The sequence below is a fragment of the Phyllobates terribilis genome, unplaced genomic scaffold (genome assembly GCF_046119375.1).
Source record: "Phyllobates terribilis strain yellow unplaced genomic scaffold, ASM4611937v1 Scaffold_5__5_contigs__length_657084704, whole genome shotgun sequence".
Taxonomy (NCBI): domain Eukaryota; kingdom Metazoa; phylum Chordata; class Amphibia; order Anura; family Dendrobatidae; genus Phyllobates; species Phyllobates terribilis.
Window position 1 is genome coordinate 386,505,631 of NW_027362765.1, and position 22,354 is coordinate 386,527,984.

Below are 22,354 nucleotides of genomic sequence, written 5' to 3' on the forward strand. Positions count from 1 at the left end.
TGTTGTCATAAAAATCAACCCTGTCTAGATGGACCTGAATAAGGGAGTGGACACGACTCTGGACATAGGCATCACCTAGGAGACTGGAATTAAGCTTCCACAACCCTCTACCAATGTCCGGGCGGTTAGAGGTCCCCAGACAGAAGCACAAGGCGAGGTGGTCAGAGTAAGGGACGACCTTCTCACTCAGGGAGCTGACAGCCTCAGTAGGACTCGCAAAAACAAAATCTATCCTACTGCTCCTGTTGGAACAAGAATACGTAAATTTTGGCTGACGACCTCCCTGTGTGAAAATGTCAGCCAGTCCTGCCTGCATTATGATGTTATGTAGGACCTTGCCGTCCCTGGTCACTGTCCTACCTGAGGAGCTGTCACCTGATGTCAGTATGGCATTAAAGTCTCCCGCCATCACCACCGGGAGAGAGGTGAAGAGGAAAGGCCTGACGTCATTAAACAGCTGGATCCTGTCAGTCACCGTCTGTGGCCCATAGATGTTAATAAGCCGGAGTCGCCTACCATGGATAGTGACTTCCAGGACCAGACACCTTCCCATGACCACTTCTGTCATCCTATGTACAGTCACATCATGGGTGTTAAACAGGATAGCAACCCCGGCGTAAGGCTCCACAGCCAGTGGCCAGAAAGATGGACCGGACCGCCATTCCCTCTCTGCCTCTCTCAAAAGCCCCAGAGATGTCAGTCGTGTCTCCTGCAGGAAGATGACATCTGTGTCCAGGTATCTGAGATGTTCATACACTGCGTGTCTCGTCCTCCTCACCTTAATACTATTCACGTTACTTGATGTCAGTGTTAATGAGAACCCCGCCATCACAACACAATATAGAAGGAGCAGAGTAACAGCCATCATCGTGAATCAGAGATATTCTGTCCACCACCGGTGTCCATGTCAGCCTCCACCTGAGGGTCCACAGATAAGGGCTTCCGCTTTGGCGGGGGATGGTCCTCTGTGTCCCTGTCACATTCAGCATCAATTTTCCTCAACTCTTCCTCATAGTCATCATCATTATCCTCAGATAAGACTCCATATTTGTTGGACACAACCATCACATCTGCAGAACTCTGGACCTTCTTACTACCACTCTGACCAGAGTCATATTCTGCCTCAGGTTTACGGGAGGACGTGTTCTTTTTCTTTCTTTTATTTTGATTTACGCTCCAGTCATCAGATACAGACATTGATGCTGAAGGGGGGGCTACCTGAGGCACGACCTCCATGTTCCCCTCTGCACCCTCTGTACCCCGCTGCTCTGGTGTTACATGGGTGGACTCCTGGCGGGCACCTGAGCTATTCAGTATCCCTGCTGAAGTTAAATCCTCTTCCTCCTGCACCCTTGCCACCACCTCCTGAGCCTCTGCCCCTGCCACCACCTCCTGAGCCTCTGCCCCTGCCATCACATCCTGAGCCTCTGCCCCTGCCATCACATCCTCATCAGGGAAGGCTTTGCAGATATTGTGCCAGGCGTCTGGACAGTCCCTGTGAGGGTGGCCCATCTTACCACAGAGGTTGCACTTAACGTCCCGGCAGTCTGCAGCGACATGGCCGATTACCCCACACAGGCTGCACTTTAGTACAGTACAGGCATTAGCCAGATGACCTGTTTTACCACATTTAAAGCATTTTCTTGGCTGCCCGGGATAGTAACATGCCCCCTTCTCCCTCCCAATGAAGAAGGAGTTGGGTAGGTGGGCAGTGATGTTGTTATACTGCCGCAGCTTCACCTGGACCTTCCACCCCGTTGTCCAGATACCATCCTCATCTCTGATCTTGGTGAGTCCAGAGACGAGGTCACAATGTCTCTGGAGCCACACCTGGATGTCCTGTGGGGGAACGGCCTCATTCCAGAAGGTGATATTCACAGTGACGGTATCTGGCCTGGAAATGGGAACCAGTATAAACTTATTCCAGCCTTCAGTTTCTCTGAACTTGGGGTAATTGGCCCAGAATCTATCCAGGTCAGGCATGAGCTTAAAGCTGACATCATAGCCCTGCCTGTCCTGCAGATTAGTTACCGCCAGGATTTCAGTCGGCACAAACCCCATCTGGCGGCATAGTAGCTCTCTCACCACATACCTGCGTTGTGGTAGATCCTCCTTGGCACCTAAGAATTTAAAACGCACTACATTTATGCGCCTAAATGTCTGGCCCGTATACCCTGCTCCGGAGGTGAAAGACGGAGCGCCGCGGCTCCAGGCATTCCTGGGGGGCACCTGCCGGGTCACACTAGGCTGGCTGACAGGGATAGGGTCTGCAGCAGGAGGGGCTGTCACACCTTGTGTACTAGATGGTAAAGGGGGACAATCACCCATATCATGCACATTATCATGAACAGCATTATTATCATCAGACAGTACAACGTCCATCACAGCCTGTAAATCCCCCCCAGCCCCCGACCCCATAGGCACAGCATCATTAGCGCCAGTCTGTGCTTCAGCCTCGGCCTCATCAGCACAAACAGTCTCACATGCAATGTCCTGCTCCTGTGTGGGGCACTCTGGGACTTGTGGTGCCTCTGCTGGAATCTGAGGTATACACTCCCGTTCACACGCCGCTGCCTGCTGTTGCAGTGTTTTTCCAACCTGGAAACAGAAGCGGGGAGCCTGTAACACCGGTCGTGCCTGCAGCTGGGGGGTCTCTGACTTCACATCAGGGGTTCTGGACTCCGCAGCACAGTCCTGCTTATAGGAGGCGAACCGTGCCCGGTTTGCGTAGGTCTCCTTCAGGGGCCCCATGCTTTCCAGCACACTGTCCATGTCCTGCACCACACTCGCCAGCTCTACACCAAGTGAGTTCAGTTTCATGTCACAAACAGCGTTACCATCAGGGTTAGTTGCTCTTAGGTTATAGATAAAGTCTATCTGCATCTGCAGCAGTTGTTTGTGCTGCTGCAACTCACCCATCTTCCTGACCAGTCCGGGTATCTCCTCCGCCAGCTGCAGCTCGGGGGCACGCTGCGTCTCCACAGATTTAGGCTTGGCCACAGGGTCAGGGACTCTGAATACTGACTTGTCCCTTGCGTCCACCACAGGTGTTTTTGTGGCTACCTTGTTGGATTCAGGCACTGCGGCAAGTTTACCGCTGACACCAGACTGCGACCTCGTGCGACCTGAATTCACCATGCCGGACACCACATGCTGCTGCTGGAGATTTTCCTGGAGGGTTTGTTTCTCCAGAGACGTCCGTCTCTGTCTGCAGACTGGAGAGCTGAGCTGCACACCTGATGGTGATGGAGGCTGAGCTGCCGGCTGGGGCTGTGCACGGACTGGAGAGCTGAGCTGCACACCTGATGGTGATGGAGGCTGAGCTGCCGGCTGGGGCTGTGCACGGACTGGAGAGCTGAGCTGCACACCTGATGGTGATGGAGGCTGAGCTGCCGGCTGGGGCTGTGCACGGACTGGACTTCCACTGGGTGGATTACAAAGCTTCACACTTTGCTGCATTTCTTTACTCACATCTGGCTTCTTTGTTGCACTTGGAGCTGGTTTTCCTCCCAAAACTTTACACACAGATTCTTTATCTCCTTCTTTCTTGCTGGAGCTTTGTGCTGCAGTCACAGGTCTCACAGTGACTCTGGGTGTATTATTCCCATTGGAAGTAGCCTGGGAGCCTTGTCCCAGTGTAGGCCGAAAAGCCTGGGCCTTGCCTGGGGAGCTTCCCCGCCCAGGGGGACCCCGCCCTGGGCTTGCTCCAGACATGAGGAGAGCTACAAAACACAACCTCACAGCTTGGGGGCAGTATTATAGTAGTTATATTCTTGTACACAGGGAGCAGTATTATAGTAGTTATATTCTTGTACATAGGGGTCAGTATTATAGTAGTTATATTCTTGTACATAGGGGCAGTATTATAGTAGTTATATTCTTGTACATAGGGGTCAGTATTATAGTAGTTATATTCTTGTACATAGGGGTCAGTATTATAGTAGTTATATTATTGTACATAGGAGCAGGATTATAGTAGTTATATTCTTGTACATAGGGGCAGTATTATAATAGTTATATTATTGTACATAGGAGCAGGATTATAGTAGTTATATTCTTGTACATAGGGGCAGTATTATAGTAGTTATATTCTTGTACATAGGAGGCAGTATTATAGTAGTTATATTCTTGTACATAGGGGCAGTATTATAGTAGTTATATTCTTGTACATAGGGGCAGTATTATAGTAGTTATATTCTTGTACATAGGGGCAGTATTATAGTAGTTATATTCTTGTACATAGGGGCAGTATTATAGTAGTTATATTCTTGTACATTGCAGCAGTATTATAGTAGTTATATTCTTGTACATAGGGGGCAGTATTAGAGTAGTTATATTCTTGTACATAGGGGCAGTATTATAGTAGTTATATTCTTGTACATAGGAGCAGTATTATAGTAGTTATATTCTTGTACATTGCAGCAGTATTATAGTAGTTATATTCTTGTACATAGGAGCAGTATTATAGTAGTTATATTCTTGTACATAGGAGCAGTATTATAGTAGTTATATTCTTGTACATAGGGGTCAGTATTATAGTAGTTATATTATTGTACATAGCAGCAGGATTATAGTAGTTATATTCTTGTACATAGGGGCAGTATTATAGTAGTTATATTCTTGTACATAGGAGGCAGTATTATAGTAGTTATATTCTTGTACATAGGGGCAGTATTATAGTAGTTATATTCTTGTACATAGGGGGCAGTATTATAGTAGTTATATTCTTGTACATAGGGGTCAGTATTATAGTAGTTATATTATTGTACATAGGAGCAGGATTATAGTAGTTATATTCTTGTACATAGGGGCAGTATTATAATAGTTATATTCTTGTACATAGGAGCAGTATTATAGTAATTATATTCTTGTACATAGGGGGCAGTATTATAGTAGTTATATTCTTGTACATAGAGGGTAGTATTATAGTAGTTATATTCTTGTACATAGGAGCAGTATTACAGTATTATAGTAGTTATATTCTTGTATATAGGGGGCAGTATTATAGTAGTTTTATTTTTGTACATAGGAGCAGTATTATAGTAGTTATATTCTTGTACATAGGGGGCAGTATTATAGTAGTTATATTCTTGTATATGGGAGCATTATTATAGTAGTTATATTCTTGCACATAGGAGCAGTATTATATTAGTTATATTCTTGTACATACAGGGTAGTATTATAGTAGTTATATTCTTGTATATAGGGGCAGTATTATAGTAGTTTTATTTTTGTACATAGGAGCAGTATTATAGTAGTTATATTCTTGTACATAGGGGGCAGTATTGTAGTAGTTATATTCTTGTATATAGGGGGCAGCATTATAGTAGTTATATTCTTGTATATAGGGGGCAGTATTGTAGTAGTTATATTCTTGTATATAGGGGGCAGTATTATAGCAGTTATAGTCTTGCATATAGGGGCAGTATTATAGTAGTTATATTCTTGTATATATGGGGCAGTATAATAGTAGCTATATTCTTGTATATAGGGGGTAGTATTATAGTAGTTATATTCTTGTACATAGGGAGCAGTATTATAGTAGTTATATTCTTGTACATAGGGGCAGTATTATAGTAGTTATATTCTTGTACATAGTAGCAGTATTAAAGTAGTAATATTCTTGTACATTGCAGCAGTATTATAGTAGTTATATTCTTGTACATAGGAGCAGTATTATAGTAGTTATATTCTAGTACACTGCAGCAGTATTATAGTAGTTATATTCTTGTACATAGGGGCAGTATTATAGTAGTTATATTCTTGTACATAGGAGCAGTATTATAATAGTTATATTTTTGTACATAGGAGCAGTATTATAGTAGTTATATTCTTGTACATAGAGGGTAGTATTATAGTAGTTATATTCTTGTACATAGGGGCAGGATTATAGTAGTTTTATTTTTGTACCTAGGAGTAGTATTATAGTAGTTATATTCTTGTACATATGGGGCAGTATTATAGTAGTTATATTCTTGTACATAGGAGTAGTATTATAGTAGTTATATTCTTTTACATAGAGGGTAGTATTATAGTAGTTATATTCTTGTACATAGGAGCAGTATTACAGTATTATAGTAGTTATATTCTTGTATATAGGGGGCAGTATTATAGTAGTTTTATTTTTGTACATAGGAGCAGTATTATAGTAGTTATATTCTTGTACATAGGAGGCAGTATTATAGTAGTTATATTCTTGTATATAGGAGCATTATTATAGTAGTTATATTCTTGTACATAGGAGCGGTATTATAGTAGTTATATTCTTGCACATAGAGGGTAGTATTATAGTAGTTATATTCTTGTATATAGGGGGCAGTATTATAGTAGTTTTATTTTTGTACATAGGAGCAGTATTATAGTAGTTATATTCTTGTACATAGGGGGCAGTATTATAGTAGTTATATTCTTGTATATAGGGGGCAGCATTATAGTAGTTACATTCTTGTATATAGGGGGCAGTATTGTAGTAGTTATATTCTTGTATATAGGGGGCAGTATTATAGTAGTTATATTCTTGCATATAGGGGCAGTATTATAGTAGTTATATTCTTGTATATAGGGGGCAGCATTATAGTAGTTATATTCTTGTATATAGGGGGCAGTATTGTAGTAGTTATATTCTTGTATATAGGGGGCAGTATTATAGTAGTTATATTCTTGCATATAGGGGCAGTATTATAGTAGTTATATTCTTGTATATATGGGGCAGTATAATAGTAGCTATATTCTTGTATATAGGGGCAGTATTATAGTAGTTATATTCTTGTATATAGGGGGTAGTATTATAGTAGTTATATTCTTGTACATAGGGGGCAGTATTATAGTAGTTATATTCTTGTACATAGGAAGCAGTATTATAGTAGTTATATCCTTATACATAGGGGACAGTATTATAGTAGTTATATTCCTGTACATAGAGGGCAGTATTATAATAGTTATATTCTTCTACATAGGGGCAGTATTATAGTAGTTATACTCTTGTACATAGGGGCAGTATTATAGTAGTTATATTCTTGTACATAGGGGCAGTATTATAGAATTTATATTCTTGTACATAGGGGCAGTATTATAGTAGTTATATTCTTGTACATAGGGGGCAGTATTATAGTAGTTATATTCTTGTACATAGGGGCAGTATTATAGTAGTTATATTCTTGAACATAGGGGGCAGTATTATACTAGTTATATTCATGTACATAGGGGCAGTATTATAGTATTTATATTCTTGTACATAGGAGCAGTATTATAGTACTTATATTCTTGTACATTGCAGCAGTATTATAGTAGTTATATTCTTGTATATAGGAGAATAATTATAGTAGTTATATTCTTGTACATAGGAGTAGTATTATAGTAGTTATATTCCTGTACATAGAGGGCAGTATTAAAGTAGTTATATTCTTGTACATAGGGGCAGTATTATAGTAGTTATATTCCTGTACATAGAGGGCAGTATTATAGTAGTTATATTCTTGTGCATAGGAGCAGTATTATAGTAGATATATTCTTGTACATAGGGGCAGTATTATAGTAGTTACATTCTTGTACATGGGGGCAGTATTATAGTAGATATATTCTTGTACATAAGGGCAGTATTATAGTAGTTATATTCTTGTACATAGGGGGCAGTATTATAGTAGTTATATTCTTGTATATAGGAGCAGTATTATAGTAGTTATATTCTTGTACATAGGAGCAGTATTATAGTAGTTATATTCTAGTACATTGCAGCAGTATTATAGTAGTTATATTCTTGTACATAGGGGCAGTATTATAGTAGTTATATTCTTGTACATAGGAGTAGTATTATATTAGATATATTCTTGTACATAGGGGCAGTATTATAGTAGTTACATTCTTGTACATGGGGGCAGTATTATAGTAGTAATATTCTTGTATATAGGGGGCAGTATTATAGTAGTTTTATTTTTGTACATAGGAGCAGTATTATAGTAGTTATATTCTTGTGCATAGGGGGCAGTATTATAGTAGTTATATTCTTGTATATGGGAGCATTATTATAGTAGTTATATTCTTGCACATAGGAGCAGTATTATATTAGTTATATTCTTGTACATACAGGGTAGTATTATAGTAGTTATATTCTTGTATATAGGGGGCAGTATTATAGTAGTTTTATTTTTGTACATAGGAGCAGTATTATAGTAGTTATATTCTTGTACATAGGGGGCAGTATTGTAGTAGTTATAGTCTTGTATATAGGGGGCAGCATTATAGTAGTTATATTCTTGTATATAGGGGGCAGTATTGTAGTAGTTATATTCTTGTATATAGGGGGCAGTATTATAGCAGTTATAGTCTTGCATATAGGGGCAGTATTATAGTAGTTATATTCTTGTATATATGGGGCAGTATAATAGTAGCTATATTCTTGTATATAGGGGGTAGTATTATAGTAGTTATATTCTTGTATATAGGGGGTAGTATTATAGTAGTTATATTCTTGTACATAGGGAGCAGTATTATAGTAGTTATATTCTTGTACATAGGAAGCAGTATTATAGTAGTTATATCCTTATACATAGGGGACAGTATTATAGTAGTTATATTCCTGTCCATAGAGGGCAGTATTATAATAGTTATATTCTTCTACATAGGGGCAGTATTATAGTAGTTATATTCTTCTACATAGGGGCAGTATTATAGTAGTGATATTCTTGTACATAGGGGCAGTATTATAGTAGTTATATTCTTGTACATAGGGGCAGTATTATAGTAGTTATATTCTTGTACATAGGGGGCAGTATTATAGTAGTTATATTCTTGTACATAGGGGCAGTATTATAGTAGTTATATTCTTGAACATAGGGGGCAGTATTATACTAGTTATATTCATGTACATAGGGGCAGTATTATAGTATTTATATTCTTGTACATAGGAGCAGTATTATAGTAGTTATATTCTTGTACATAGGGGGCAGTATTATAGTAGTTATATTCTTGTATATAGGAGAATAATTATAGTAGTTATATTCTTGTATATATGAGCGTTATTATAGTAGTTATATTCTTGTGCATAGGAGCAGTATTATAGTAGATATATTCTTGTACATAGGGGCAGTATTATAGTAGATATATTCTTGTACATAGGGGCAGTATTATAGTAGTTACATTCTTGTACATAGGGGCAGTATTATAGTAGATATATTCTTGTACATAGGGGCAGTATTATAATAGTTATTCTTGTACATAAGGGCAGTATTATAGTAGTTATATTCTTGTACATAGGGGGCAGTATTATAGTAGTTATATTCTTGTATATAGGAGCAATATTATAGTAGTTATATTCTTGTACATAGGAGCAGTATTATAGTAGTTATATTCTAGTACATTGCAGCAGTATTATAGTAGTTATATTCTTGTACATAGGGGCAGTATTATAGTAGTTATATTCTTGTACATAGGGGCAGTATTATAGTAGTTATATTCTTGTACATAGGAGTAGTATTATAATAGTTATATTCTTGTACATAGAGGGTAGTATTATAGTAGTTTTACTTTTGTACATAGGAGCAGTATTATAGTAGTTATATTCTTGTACATAGGAGGCAGTATTATAGTAGTTATATTCTTGTATATAGGAGCATTATTATAGTAGTTATATTCTTCTACATAGGTGCGGTATTATAGTAGTTATATTCTTGCACATAGAGGGTAGTATTATAGTAGTTATATTCTTGTATATAGGGGGCAGTATTATAGTAGTTTTATTTTTGTACATAGGAGCAGTATTATAGTAGTTATATTCTTGTACATAGGGGGCAGTATTATAGTAGTTATATTCTTGTATATAGGGGCAGCATTATAGTAGTTATATTCTTGTATATAGGGGGCAGTATTGTAGTAGTTATATTCTTGTATATAGGGGGCAGTATTATAGTAGTTATATTCTTGCATATAGGGGCAGTATTATAGTAGTTATATTCTTGTATATAGGGGGCAGCATTATAGTAGTTATATTCTTGTATATAGGGGGCAGTATTGTAGTAGTTATATTCTTGTATATAGGGGGCAGTATTATAGTAGTTATATTCTTGCATATAGGGGCAGTATTATAGTAGTTATATTCTTGTATATATGGGGCAGTATAATAGTAGCTATATTCTTGTATATAGGGGGCAGTATTATAGTAGTTATATTCTTGTATATAGGGGTAGTATTATAGTAGTTATATTCTTGTACATAGGGGGCAGTATTATAGTAGTTATATTCTTGTACATAGGAAGCAGTATTATAGTAGTTATATCCTTATACATAGGGGACAGTATTATAGTAGTTATATTCCTGTACATAGAGGGCAGTATTATAATAGTTATATTCTTCTACATAGGGGCAGTATTATAGTAGTTATACTCTTGTACATAGGGGCAGTATTATAGAAGTTATATTCTTGTACATAGGGGCAGTATTATAGCAGTTATATTCTTGTACATAGGGGGCAGTATTATAGTTGTTATATTCTTGTACATAGGGGCAGTATTATAGTAGTTATATTCTTGAACATAGGGGGCAGTATTATACTAGTTATATTCATGTACATAGGGGCAGTATTATAGTATTTATATTCTTGTACATAGGAGCAGTATTATAGTAGTTATATTCTTGTACATTGCAGCAGTATTATAGTAGTTATATTCTTGTATATAGGAGTAGTATTATAGTAGTTATATTCCTGTACATAGAGGGCAGTATTAAAGTAGTTATATTCTTGTACATAGGGGCAGTATTATAGTAGTTATATTCCTGTACATAGAGGGCAGTATTATAGTAGTTATATTCTTGTGCATAGGAGCAGTATTATAGTAGATATATTCTTGTACATAGGGGCAGTATTATAGTAGTTACATTCTTGTACATGGGGGCAGTATTATAGTAGATATATTCTTGTACATAGGGGCAGTATTATAATAGTTATATTCTTGTACATAGGGGGCAGTATTATAGTAGTTATATTCTTGTACATAAGGGCAGTATTATAGTAGTTATATTCTTGTACATAGGGGGCAGTATTATAGTAGTTATATTCTTGTGTATAGGAGCAGTATTATAGTAGTTATATTCTTGTACATAGGAGCAGTATTATAGTAGTTATATTCTAGTACATTGCAGCAGTATTATAGTAGTTATATTCTTGTACATAGGGGCAGTATTATAGTAGTTATATTCTTGTACATAGGAGTAGTATTATAATAGTTATATTCTTGTACATAGAGTGTAGTATTATAGTAGTTATATTCTTGTACATAGGGGCAGGATTATATTAGTTTTATTTTTGTACATAGGAGTAGTATTATAGTAGTTATATCCTTGTACATATGGGGAAGTATTATAGTAGTTATATTCTTGTACATAGGGGCAATATTATAGTAGTTATATTCTTGTACATGGGAGCAGTATTATAGTAGTTATATTCCTGTACATTGGAGCAGTATTATAGTAGTTATATTCTTGTACATAGAGGGCAGTATTATAGTAATTGTATTCTTGTACATAGGAGCAGTATCATAGTAGTTATATTCTTGTACATAGGGGGCAGTATTATAGTAGTTATATTCTTGTACAGAGGAGCAGTATTATAGTGGTTATTTTCTTGTACATAGGGGTAGTATTATAGTAGTTATATTATTGTACATAGGGGCAGTATTATAGTAGTTATATTCTTGTACATAGAAGCAGTATTATAGTAGCTATATTGTTGTACATAGGAGAAGTATTATAGTAGTTATATTATTGTACATGGGAGCAGTATTATAGTAGTTATATTCCTGTATATAGGAGCAGTATTATAGTAGTTATAGTCTTGTACATAGAGGGAAGTATTATAGTACTTGTATTCATGTACATATGAGCAGTATTATAGTAATTATATTATTGTACATAGGGGGCAGTATTATAGTAGTTATATTCTTGTACAAAGGAGCAGTATTATAGTAGTTATATTCTTGTACATAGGAGCAGTATTATAGTAGTTATATTCCTGTACATAGGGGGCAGTATTATAGTAGTTATATTCTTGTACATAGGGGCAGTATTATAGTAGTTATATTCTTGTACATAGGGGCAGTATTATAGTAGTTATATTCTTGTACATGGAAGCAGTATTATAGTTGTTATATTCTTGTTCATAGGAGAAGTATTATAGTTGTTATACTCTTGTACATAGGGGCAGTATTATAGTAGTTATACTCTTGTACATAGGGGCAGTATTATAGTGGATATATTCTTGTATATAGGGGCAGTATTATAGTAGATATATTCTTGTACATAGGGGTAGTATTATAGTTGTTATATTCTTGTATATAGGGGCAGCATTATAGTAGTTATATTCATGTACATAGGAGCGGTATTATAGTAGTTATATTCTTGTACATAGGGACAGTATTATAGTAGATATATTCTTGTATATAGGGGCAGCATTATAGTAGTTATATTCTTGTACATAGGGGCAATATTGTAATAGTTATATTCTTGTACATAGAGGGCAGTATAACAGTAGTTGTATTCTTGTACATAGGGGCAGTATTATAGTAGTTATATTCTTGTATATAGGGGCAATATTATAGTAGTTATATTCTTGTATATAGTGGCAGTATTATAGTAGTTATATTCATGTACATAGGGGCAATATTATATTAGTTATATTCTTGTACATAGGGGCAGTATTATAGTAGTTGTATTCTTGTAAATAGGAGCAGTATTATAGTAGTTATATTCTTGTACATAGGGGCAGTAGTATAGTAGTTATATTCTTGTACATAGGGGAAATATTATAATAGTTATATTCTTGTACATAGGGGGCAGTATTATAGTAGTTATATTATTGTGCATAGGGGCAGTATTATAGTAGTGATATTCTTGTACATAGGAGCAGTTTTATAGTAGTTATATTCCTGTACATAGGGAGCAGTATTATAGTAGTTATATTCTTGTACATAGGAGCAGTATTATAGTAGTTATATTCTTGTACATGGAAGCAGTATTATAGTAGTTATATTCTTGTACATGGAAGCAGTATTATAGTAGTTATATTTCTGTACAGTAATATATTGGGTTAGTATTCTATTAATTATATGAAAGTTCATTTATGGAAGCATTATTGTAGCTATAATTTGTTGTATATAGTGGACAATATTATGGTAGTTGTATTGTTGTCCATGGAGGGGACAATATTATAGCATAATGTTTATAATCTTGTCCTTGGGCAGCATAAGCTTTTATGTCATATGTAGATAATACTAAAATCTTTGCTGAAAACACCTTTATCACATTAGCCTTCTTCAGTTTTTAAGACATTTTCCAGGACTTTTATGCTGTCCATAGGCTAGATCATCAATATGAAATCCAGCATCTGCATTGTCTTTTTTTGCCCATTTAATCATCTGAGTGCTAGGAGTTGGACTTATAGTTTAATCTACAAACAATCAAAATTTTGTGCTCATTATTTTTTAAATAAATATTTAGAGAAATTGATGCTTCGTTATCCTGATACACAGCTCCAAATCCCCTGCATAGAGTTAGATGATAACATTGTGTTTGCATACAGTCACCACTAGAGGGACCTTGTGAGCTTGCTGCATACAATGTCGCCATTGAACTCAATAGTAAAACAGTATGCACTTAGCTCCCACTAGTGGTGGCTGCAGGCAGCCAAAATAATTTTGTATATCAATGCAGGGAAATTGGAGTTTTGAAAACAGTAAATTATAACCAATAAGAAGGATTCTTTTTTGGGGGGGTGGGGGGAGGGGGCTGTTTTAATTGTATTTCCTTCATTCTAAAATATGAAATTCTGACTTTATAGCACTTGAGAAAGTTAATGAAAAATGACAGGAAAATAACAGCACGGAATCGGCAGGACACGAATATGCGGAAAGACACAAAGTAGGAATCAGAGGACGATACGCACAGAGGACAGAGCGTGACATCGGAATAGACATGGAGCACAGATTAATAAATTGCATGTTGTCTTCTATTCTATTCTTCTATTACACAGTCCTTTCCATATTGATACATAGAGATCACACATTATCATGCAACATCAACATTGGATACAGGTCAGCAGCACAGAATACAGGGCTAATTATACAGGTGGGAGGTTACATTTGCTGTCCGGGCTTTTTCCAATCAAATTATGAAAAAAATTCAAACCTTTAATTTGATTTTTTAATTAGATGTTCGAGATTTATTTTTTTCATCTCATATAATTCTAAATTCACAGCAAGATAGATTAAAGATCCTTAATTATCCTTTACAATGTGTCGTAATAGAAGATGGGATCTGCAAAACTGTCACTTTAATTAAAAGGGTTAGACAGTGAGGAACCCCTAGTTATATATACATATATACATACACAAACACTAAAAAACACCCTCTTGACTAAGTGAAGATCCACTGGTTATCTGAACAAAGTCACCTCTATCTAAGAAGCAACCAATTGTTATTAGGTCATCTCCACCTATAACCGAGGACCCACCAGATATCAGGACAACCACTAGTCTAACTTAGGAACCACTGGCTATCTGAACAACTCCACCTCGAACTGAGGATCCACTGGTTATTTTGACAACACTTCTTCTAAGAAAGGAACCACCACTTATATAGTTAACCCCTCCTCTGAGGACCCACTAGTTATTTGGAAAACTTTTCTAAGTAAGGACTCACCAGTTATTTAGTTAATCCCTCCTCTAAATACCCACCAGTTATCTGATTAACCCCTCTGAGGACCCACTAGTTAAGTGAGAACCCACTGGTTAACCCCCTTTCTCAAGATCCACAGATTATCTGGACAACCCCTTCTTTTAAATACAGACTCACTAGTTTCAGGATAATCCTTTCTCTGAGTATCCATCTAGATATTACAGGTAAAAAAAAAAATTATAAAAGTAAAACAAAACAGATGAGACCCCCCGTATCATATATTTATAGTGGATCCTACATAAATACTATAAATGTTAAGGGAAAACCCATTCTAAAGGCTATAGACACTTTTGACATACAGAAAATTATCTTTACATAAGTTACCTTCAGTTAATAATATTACACCAAGCTTCAGCCTGAAATCTCCATACCATAATTAAAGGGGTTGTCCATTACTTTCACATTGATGCCCTATCATCACATATAAATGTATGATCGACCGGGGTCCCGCGTGCGATCAGCTGTTATCGGTGCCGGCGGCGGCCGGAAGTGCTTACCTGCGGTGCTTGGCCGTCCATCTGTATTGGCCGGCGCGGGGTACTGCACATCTGCCTCCAATTCAATTGAAAAGTAGTGTGAAATGTAGTGGACAACTCCTTTAATTTTAAGTTCTCTGAGATGTAGTTTTCAACCTGCTTTTAGTTTCAGACATGTGGATGAGTCCCTCACGTAACAGATGTTAGACATGAGGTCTGTGTGTCCAGGATGCTGTTGTCTTCACTAGCGCTCATGTATTAGCACAGCTCCATTCTTGGAATGATTTACCCTCTACAGCTCACAAAGACCCATGTGCTTTCCCCCCTATCCATGGCCCGAGTAAGCTGCCATCCCTAATACCTTGAATGCTTTGCCCCCTCTCTCCTTTCTCTGCTGTCACCTCTATTATTAAGAAAATATAGGAGGAAAGCAGAGAGAAACTGACTGATCTTACTGATTTATAGAATGTAAAACTATAGCATACTAGAAAATATACAAAGCACAGCATCTGAAATGTAGCAATGTACAGTAATGCTTTTATATAAAGTGTGTCAATATTCACACTACCCATGGGAATTTTTTTGCAATACTCAGTGTTAGGAATCAGTGGCAAAAAGTCCCAATGCAAAGATTTAAAGGGTCCCTGATAATTAAAGACCTGCTGTTTGTTTCCCCCGCCACACCTTTTCCATGAACCTTTTCAAAAATCTCACCCCTACAGCTCAACTCCTCGGGGGGGAGACTTCCTGCACAGACACAGAATTCAGTGCTGCGAGATACTGATCGCCAACCTGAGGCTCTTCACCTGCGAAACTACAACTCTCAGCATGCCCTGGCAACTACTCCTAGAGTAATAAAGTTATTTGCAATAATGTTATTACATCAGTATACAACATAGGAGCTAGAGATTAATCCCGAAGTATTTGCTCTGCAGGTGAATAAAAGCAATTGTCCTCTGTTATCAGCACCTCTACAGACATAGATATTGTGCAGTTCAATGATTACTGATAACGGTCTGTAGTGAAGCCTGCAGCATAATATGGCGGCAGCGTTGTGGGGGCAGTTTTACCAAAATGTCATCCACACACTGCGGAGAAAATCTGCAGCGTATAGTGGTGACCTCCTGAGCAGAATATCAATGTGCAGCAAATCAATCCCTTCTGCCATCTGTATAGAATGGATTGATTTGCTGCAGCTCATTGCCCTGTGCAAACAGAACATGTGCTGCCGAGGACACGTGCTGCCGAGGACACGTGCTGCCAAGAACTCGTGCTGCCAAGAACACGTGCTGGAGAGGACACGTGCTGCCAAGAACACGTGCTGCCGAGGACACGTGCTGCCGAGGACACGTGCTGCCGAGGACACGTGCTGCTGAGGATACGTGCTGCCGAGGACACGTGCTGCCAAGAACACGTGCTGCCGAGGACACGTGCTGCCGAGATTGTTCTGTCTGCATGGACAGTGCGGTATTCCAGTGTAAACAGGCTATTAAATGACCAAGTGACTTCTTTGTATCTCTCTAAGGTGTTTGATCACCTTAAAAAAATAGTATAAGACGTGATCTGCGTTATGGGGTCATTTCAGGTGACAGTCGGAGCTCTGCTACGTTTTACATCTACAGCTGTGCAGCCTGAAAACCTCACATCTACATTTCGCACCCTCAGCTTTGCCAGATCTAACACCCTTTTCGTTCTTGATACCATTGTGCTGTCTCTGACACCCTCTGTCACTTCTATCGCCCTCGGCTCCACAACACTCAGCAAACTCATTGCAGCTTCTTCAGAAATAGTCACCCACTTCTGATATTCTCAGTTTGGGTATATCTGTCAAACTGAGATTTTAGAACATCTGATAAGCTGAATGCTACTAAAAACAGCTTTCTGACAACCTCAGGTTTATTCTGTCTTACAGACACACACTGTTCATATCTGAAAACCTCAGCTCAACTACATACGGTAACAGCAGCTCTGCTACATCTGACAACCGCACCTTTGCTCTACCCAACAAACTCCAGACTGCTACATCTGACAACTTCAGGTTTGCTCTGGCAGTCTTAGCAGGACCATATCTGACAACCTCAACTCATCCCCAAAGGGTAACCTCAGCTCCGCTACATCTGACTACCCTACTGCTGCTAGATCTGACAACCTCAGCTCGTCCACATATGATAACCTGAGCTCACCTACATCTGACAACCTCATCTTTACTCTGACAGTCTTAGTTCGACCACATCTGACAACCTCAGCTCATCCATATAGGGTAACCTTGGCTCTGCTACATCTGACTACCTTAACGCTGCTAGATCTGACAACCCCAGCTTGTCCATATATGATAACCTGAGCTCACCTACATCTGACAACCTCATCTTTGCTCTATCGAACAGTCTTAGTATGACCATATCTGACACTCAACTCATCCACATAGGGTAACCTCAGCTCTGCTACATCTGACTACCTTACTGCTTCTAGATCTGATAACCCCACCTCGTCCACATATGATAACCTGAGCTCACCTACTTCTGACAACCCCACCTTTGCTCCACCTGACAAACTCCTGCCTGCTACATCTGACGACCTCAGCTCTCCTTCCTCTCATTGCCTTGTTGCATCTGACATCCTACATTTAATATTTCTAACAACTTCAGATCAAAGCTGTCTGACAACCCTAGCTCTGCTGCATCTGACAACTCCAGCTCTGCTGCATCTGACAACTCCAGCTCTGCTGCATCTGACAACTCCAGCTCTGCTACATCTGTGTAATGCCTATAGTAAATGGTTATTTCTGAGATGATGATATGAAGCCTATAATGCTGTAAGAACAGATCAGAGATGGGAAACTTACTCTTCTTCCTCCTGAATGTTATGGGAATCAGCACTTTCACGGACTTCAGCATACAGCCGGCCGTTTGTGGGATGAACGCCATTCCGGAGGTGAAATTCTGGGTATTTCTATATTTTGGAAGCGACGGACTGTGTGGTGGAATTTCTGCAGAAGGATCTGTCCCACAGCGGCACCGAATCCTGCAGTCAAGTCACAGACAGCACCAGTGCTCGCGGCGGCTGGGGCTGGGGAGGTAATGGACGCGGGTTTTTTTTTTTATCACTGCAGATGTTGTAGACGCAGAGACCTTCACTGTAAATGAAGCGACAAATCAGGGGTCGGCCACAAAGGCTCTCACCGGGGGACCGTCATTAATATTCTCCTAAATTCAGACAGTAAACTAGATGAGACATCAGGATCTGCGCCAAATGTATCACAGGAGCGCACGCTGTCGCTTTTCTCGGCTGGATTACTTTACCCCAATATTTTGTCCAGCACATGCAATGAAAAAATCTGCCGCATTCTAGAATGTTGTTTTTTAGGGTGTTTTTTTGTGCAATTTAATCCAGAATTTTGGTGCATTTTATAATTTCGCATTTTTTTGGCGCAATTTAATCCAGAATTTTGCCGCATTTTTGCTCAGTAAATATCTCCAAACTATTTCTCATTAACCTTTACTTTGATACAAAGGAAGAGATTCATCACAAGAGGGATTTTTGGAGTCAGTTTTGCTCGTGGTTACGTTGCTGTAATTTTCGCCAAATTTTTCAAAGCGCCGCACAATTCCACCTTTATATAGAAATATTTCTGCAGATTTTACACCAACCTCCCTAACTGAAGGGAGATTTGCGACTTTTCATAAATCTGGAGTCCAGATATTTAACTATCCAAAAAGTTGTACACTTTTGAGCCGATATTTGAAACTTTTTGATCTCACACAACTGCCGTAAAAGTGTCGATAAATTTGCCCCATTATTCCCAACTGTTGATATGAAGAAAGCCGGGTTTTCATCTCATTAACAAGAAGTCAGAAAGTGACTTATTTTCATATCACACTTATGATTTATGTCCAGCACACTGTTTTTATTAAAACTGAAACACAAGCTAAGTCCCTTCGACATATTTCACCGTTTCTACTGCTTCATCAGGAGTTGGGACATTTGTGCGAATTACAAACCAAGCTACCTAATTATAGATCATGAAATAAAATTAACCTTGGAAATGAGAATGACATGATTATTAAGTAGCAGCTTGATGAGACAACCGTGACAGATTGATTTGTCAGTCACTCTACTGTCTCTTTCCCTGATGAAGCCACAGAAGTGGCGAAACATGTCTAAAGGCTTAATGTGTGTTTAAGTTTTAATAAAGACACTGCGTTAGACAAGTGCAGACATTTACCCAGTGCAGGTGGTGCAACTGCACAGGGACTCAGAAGGGAATAAGGGCTCACAACTAGAAGAGGGCCCTGACCTGTGTCCCACATGCACATGTCCCAGGAAAGCAAACTCGAACTTGCAGTGTGGGTTGAATGTGGACGGAGCTTAGTGTTGCTAGTGGACAGAGTTTTACTGACGATCAGATGATTGGAACTTCTAAATGATACTACTGGAAATGAGTCCTGGAAGTTGTAAGTATTCCTAATAGTGTGACTGACTTGTTCATGATGCGGTTTGTTCAGTGATTATTGTTTGTAGTTGTCTGATTTATATGTTCAGTGTGTGTTTTATACTTCTGTGATGTGTGAACTGTGCTTGTGTGTCGTGTCTGATGTATGTACTGTACTTGTGCGCTGTGCTTGTGTGATGAGTGTGCAGCATGTGATGTGGCAGACATGTGCGCTGTGCTTGTGTGATGAGTGTGCAGCATGTGATGTGGCAGACATGTGCGCTGTGCTTGTATGACATGTCTGTTTTGTGCAAAGTGCTTATGTGACGTGTCTGATATGTGCACTGTGTTCATGTGACATATGATGTGTGCGCTTTGCTTGTGTGACGTGTCTAAAGTGTGGTCTGTGCTTGTGTAACATATACCATGTGTACACTGTGCTCTTGTGACATGTCTGATGTGTAGGTGCATCTCACAAAATTAGAATATCATCAAAAAGTTAATTTATTTCAGTTCTTCAATACAAAAAGTGAAACTCCTATATTATATAGAGTCATTACACACAGAGTGATCTATTTCACGTGTTTATTTCTGTTAATGTTAATGATTATGGCTTACAGCCAATGAAAACACAAAAGTCATTATCTCAGTAAATTAGAATACTTTATAACAACAGCTTGAAAAATGTTTTTAAAATACGAAATGTTGTCCTACTGAAATGTCTGTTCAGTAAATGCCCTCAATACTTGGTCGGGCTCCTTTTGCATCAATTACTGCATCAATGCGTGTGGCATGGAGCTGTGTTCATGTAACATGTCTGATGTGTGCACTGTGCTTGTGTGACATGTCTGATGTGTGTGCTGTGCTTGTGTGACATGTCTGATGTGTGCGCTGTGCTTGTGTGACATGTCTGATGTGTGCGCTGTGCTTGTGTGACATGTCTGATGTGTGTGCTGTACTTGTGTGACATGTCTGATGTGTGTGCTGTACTTGTGTGACATGTCTGATGTGTGTGCTGTGCTTGTGTGACATGTCTTATGTGTGTGCTGTGCTTGTGTGACATGTCTGATTTGTGTGCTGTGCTTGTGTCACATGTCTGATGTGTGCGCTGTACTTGTGTGACATGTCTGATGTGTGTGCTGTGCTTGTGTGACATGTCTGATGTGTGTGCTGTGCTTGTGTGACGTGTCTGATGTGTGCGCTGTGCTTGTATGACATGTCTGATGTGTGCGCTGTGCTTGTGTGACATGTCTGATGTGTGCGCTGTGCTTGTGTGACATGTCTGATGTGTGCGCTGTGCTTGTGTGACATGTCTGATGTGTGCGCTGTGCTTGTGTGACATGTCTGATGTGTGCGCTGTGCTTGTGTGACATGTCTGATGTGTGTGCTGTACTTGTCTGATGTGTGTGCTGCGACGCAATGACTACAACACATTTGACTGCTGCAGCCAATCACTGTGCTCAACAGTCATGCCAGCACAAGCTGCTGAGCCCAGTGATTGGATGAAGTAGTCTCGTTTGTTGTAGTCCTGATGTCACCACTGCTGCCTGTATACATAGACCGGGGCAGTAGTGGAGAGGTATCTCTTGTCCCGTGACGGATGAGTAATTCTGACTTTATTATTGTTTCCGTAGTGCCAGCCTACTGACATAAAAAAGTTAAAATACAAAAACCCTTTAAAGTGAGGGGTTCCTATACATATTTCTCACATAGGGGCTCTTTTGCTCTCAGTGTCCGGCCCAGTACTGGACATAAATAGTGTGACCGCGTCCCCGGAATCAGTGCAGGCTCTAGAGGTGGCGATTAGGCTAATAACTACAGAACACCCAGAACCTGTCCAAATGTCTAATGCTGCACAACCTGAATCGTGTGGATGATTAATGGTGGCAATTAGTTTTTGATATGTGGCATTAAACATTGTTTTAGTGGCCTGTTAGTGTTCGGCTGCCCCACTAATGGGGCATTATGGGCTAGTAATGGAGTGAGCACGGTGCAGTGATATATCTGCTGTGATTGCTGTGCTGGGGGAGGGAGGAGGAGCTGTCCCCATCATCTGGGATCCTGCTGGATCTGCCTCCAGCTTTGTAATACAGTTGTTACAATTTGTTTTTCCTTTAGATGATAATACCTTGAGCATCGATCCTGCGCCCCTGTGTACACAGCACCAGCTGAAAACTGACAGGAAAGGTCAGACTATAGTGAGGGCTCAGTTTCCAGTGTGAAAAGTGAGATACCTTCCGGATTACATAGGCGCTTATGCTGAGCAGGAGGGGGCCGCGCACAACACAGGGATTTACTTCTGCGTCCTGTCCGCTTCCTCCAGCCCCATACTCAGCATAACTCAGTACAGTAATGAAGTGGAGCATTACTATAAAAGGGTCTCCCTGCAAACAGCGGGGGCAGGCTGACTGCTGGGACCACCACCAATGCTGACAATGAGGGTCCTGTGTCCCCTGTGTGGAACGGTAGTGCACATGACCATGTGTGTCTATGGAAGTGGTGGATCCTGTCCTATAGAAGTAAATGGAGCATTTAATCACATGTGCGCACCACCTCCCCTACAGATTCATAGAAGTGAACGGAGCAATTATCACATATGTACACAACCTCTCCTAAAGACCCATAGAAGTGAATGGAGCAGTAATTACACGTGCACCTTATCTCACCTAGAGACCCATAGAAGTGAATGGAGAAGTAATCATATATGCACACAACCTTTCCTACAGAC

The 22,354-nt window shown here is 39.3% G+C and overlaps 1 protein-coding gene across 8 annotated transcripts in view; it reads right to left on the reverse strand.

Moving 5' to 3' along the window:
• KCNIP2 (potassium voltage-gated channel interacting protein 2) overlaps positions 1-22,354 on the reverse strand; it is a 654,874-nt gene that overhangs the window by 101,051 nt on the left and 531,469 nt on the right. Inside the window, exon 1 of one of the 8 annotated variants that reach the window (XM_073684930.1) lies at positions 18,040-18,273. The exons of the other annotated variants lie outside the window; for them this stretch is intronic. Within the exon in view, the coding sequence (XP_073541031.1) occupies positions 18,040-18,121 (82 nt within the window). The 5' untranslated portion in view covers positions 18,122-18,273. Of the gene's footprint in view, positions 1-18,039; positions 18,274-22,354 lie in introns of those variants that run through there. 8 annotated transcript variants of the gene reach the window in all.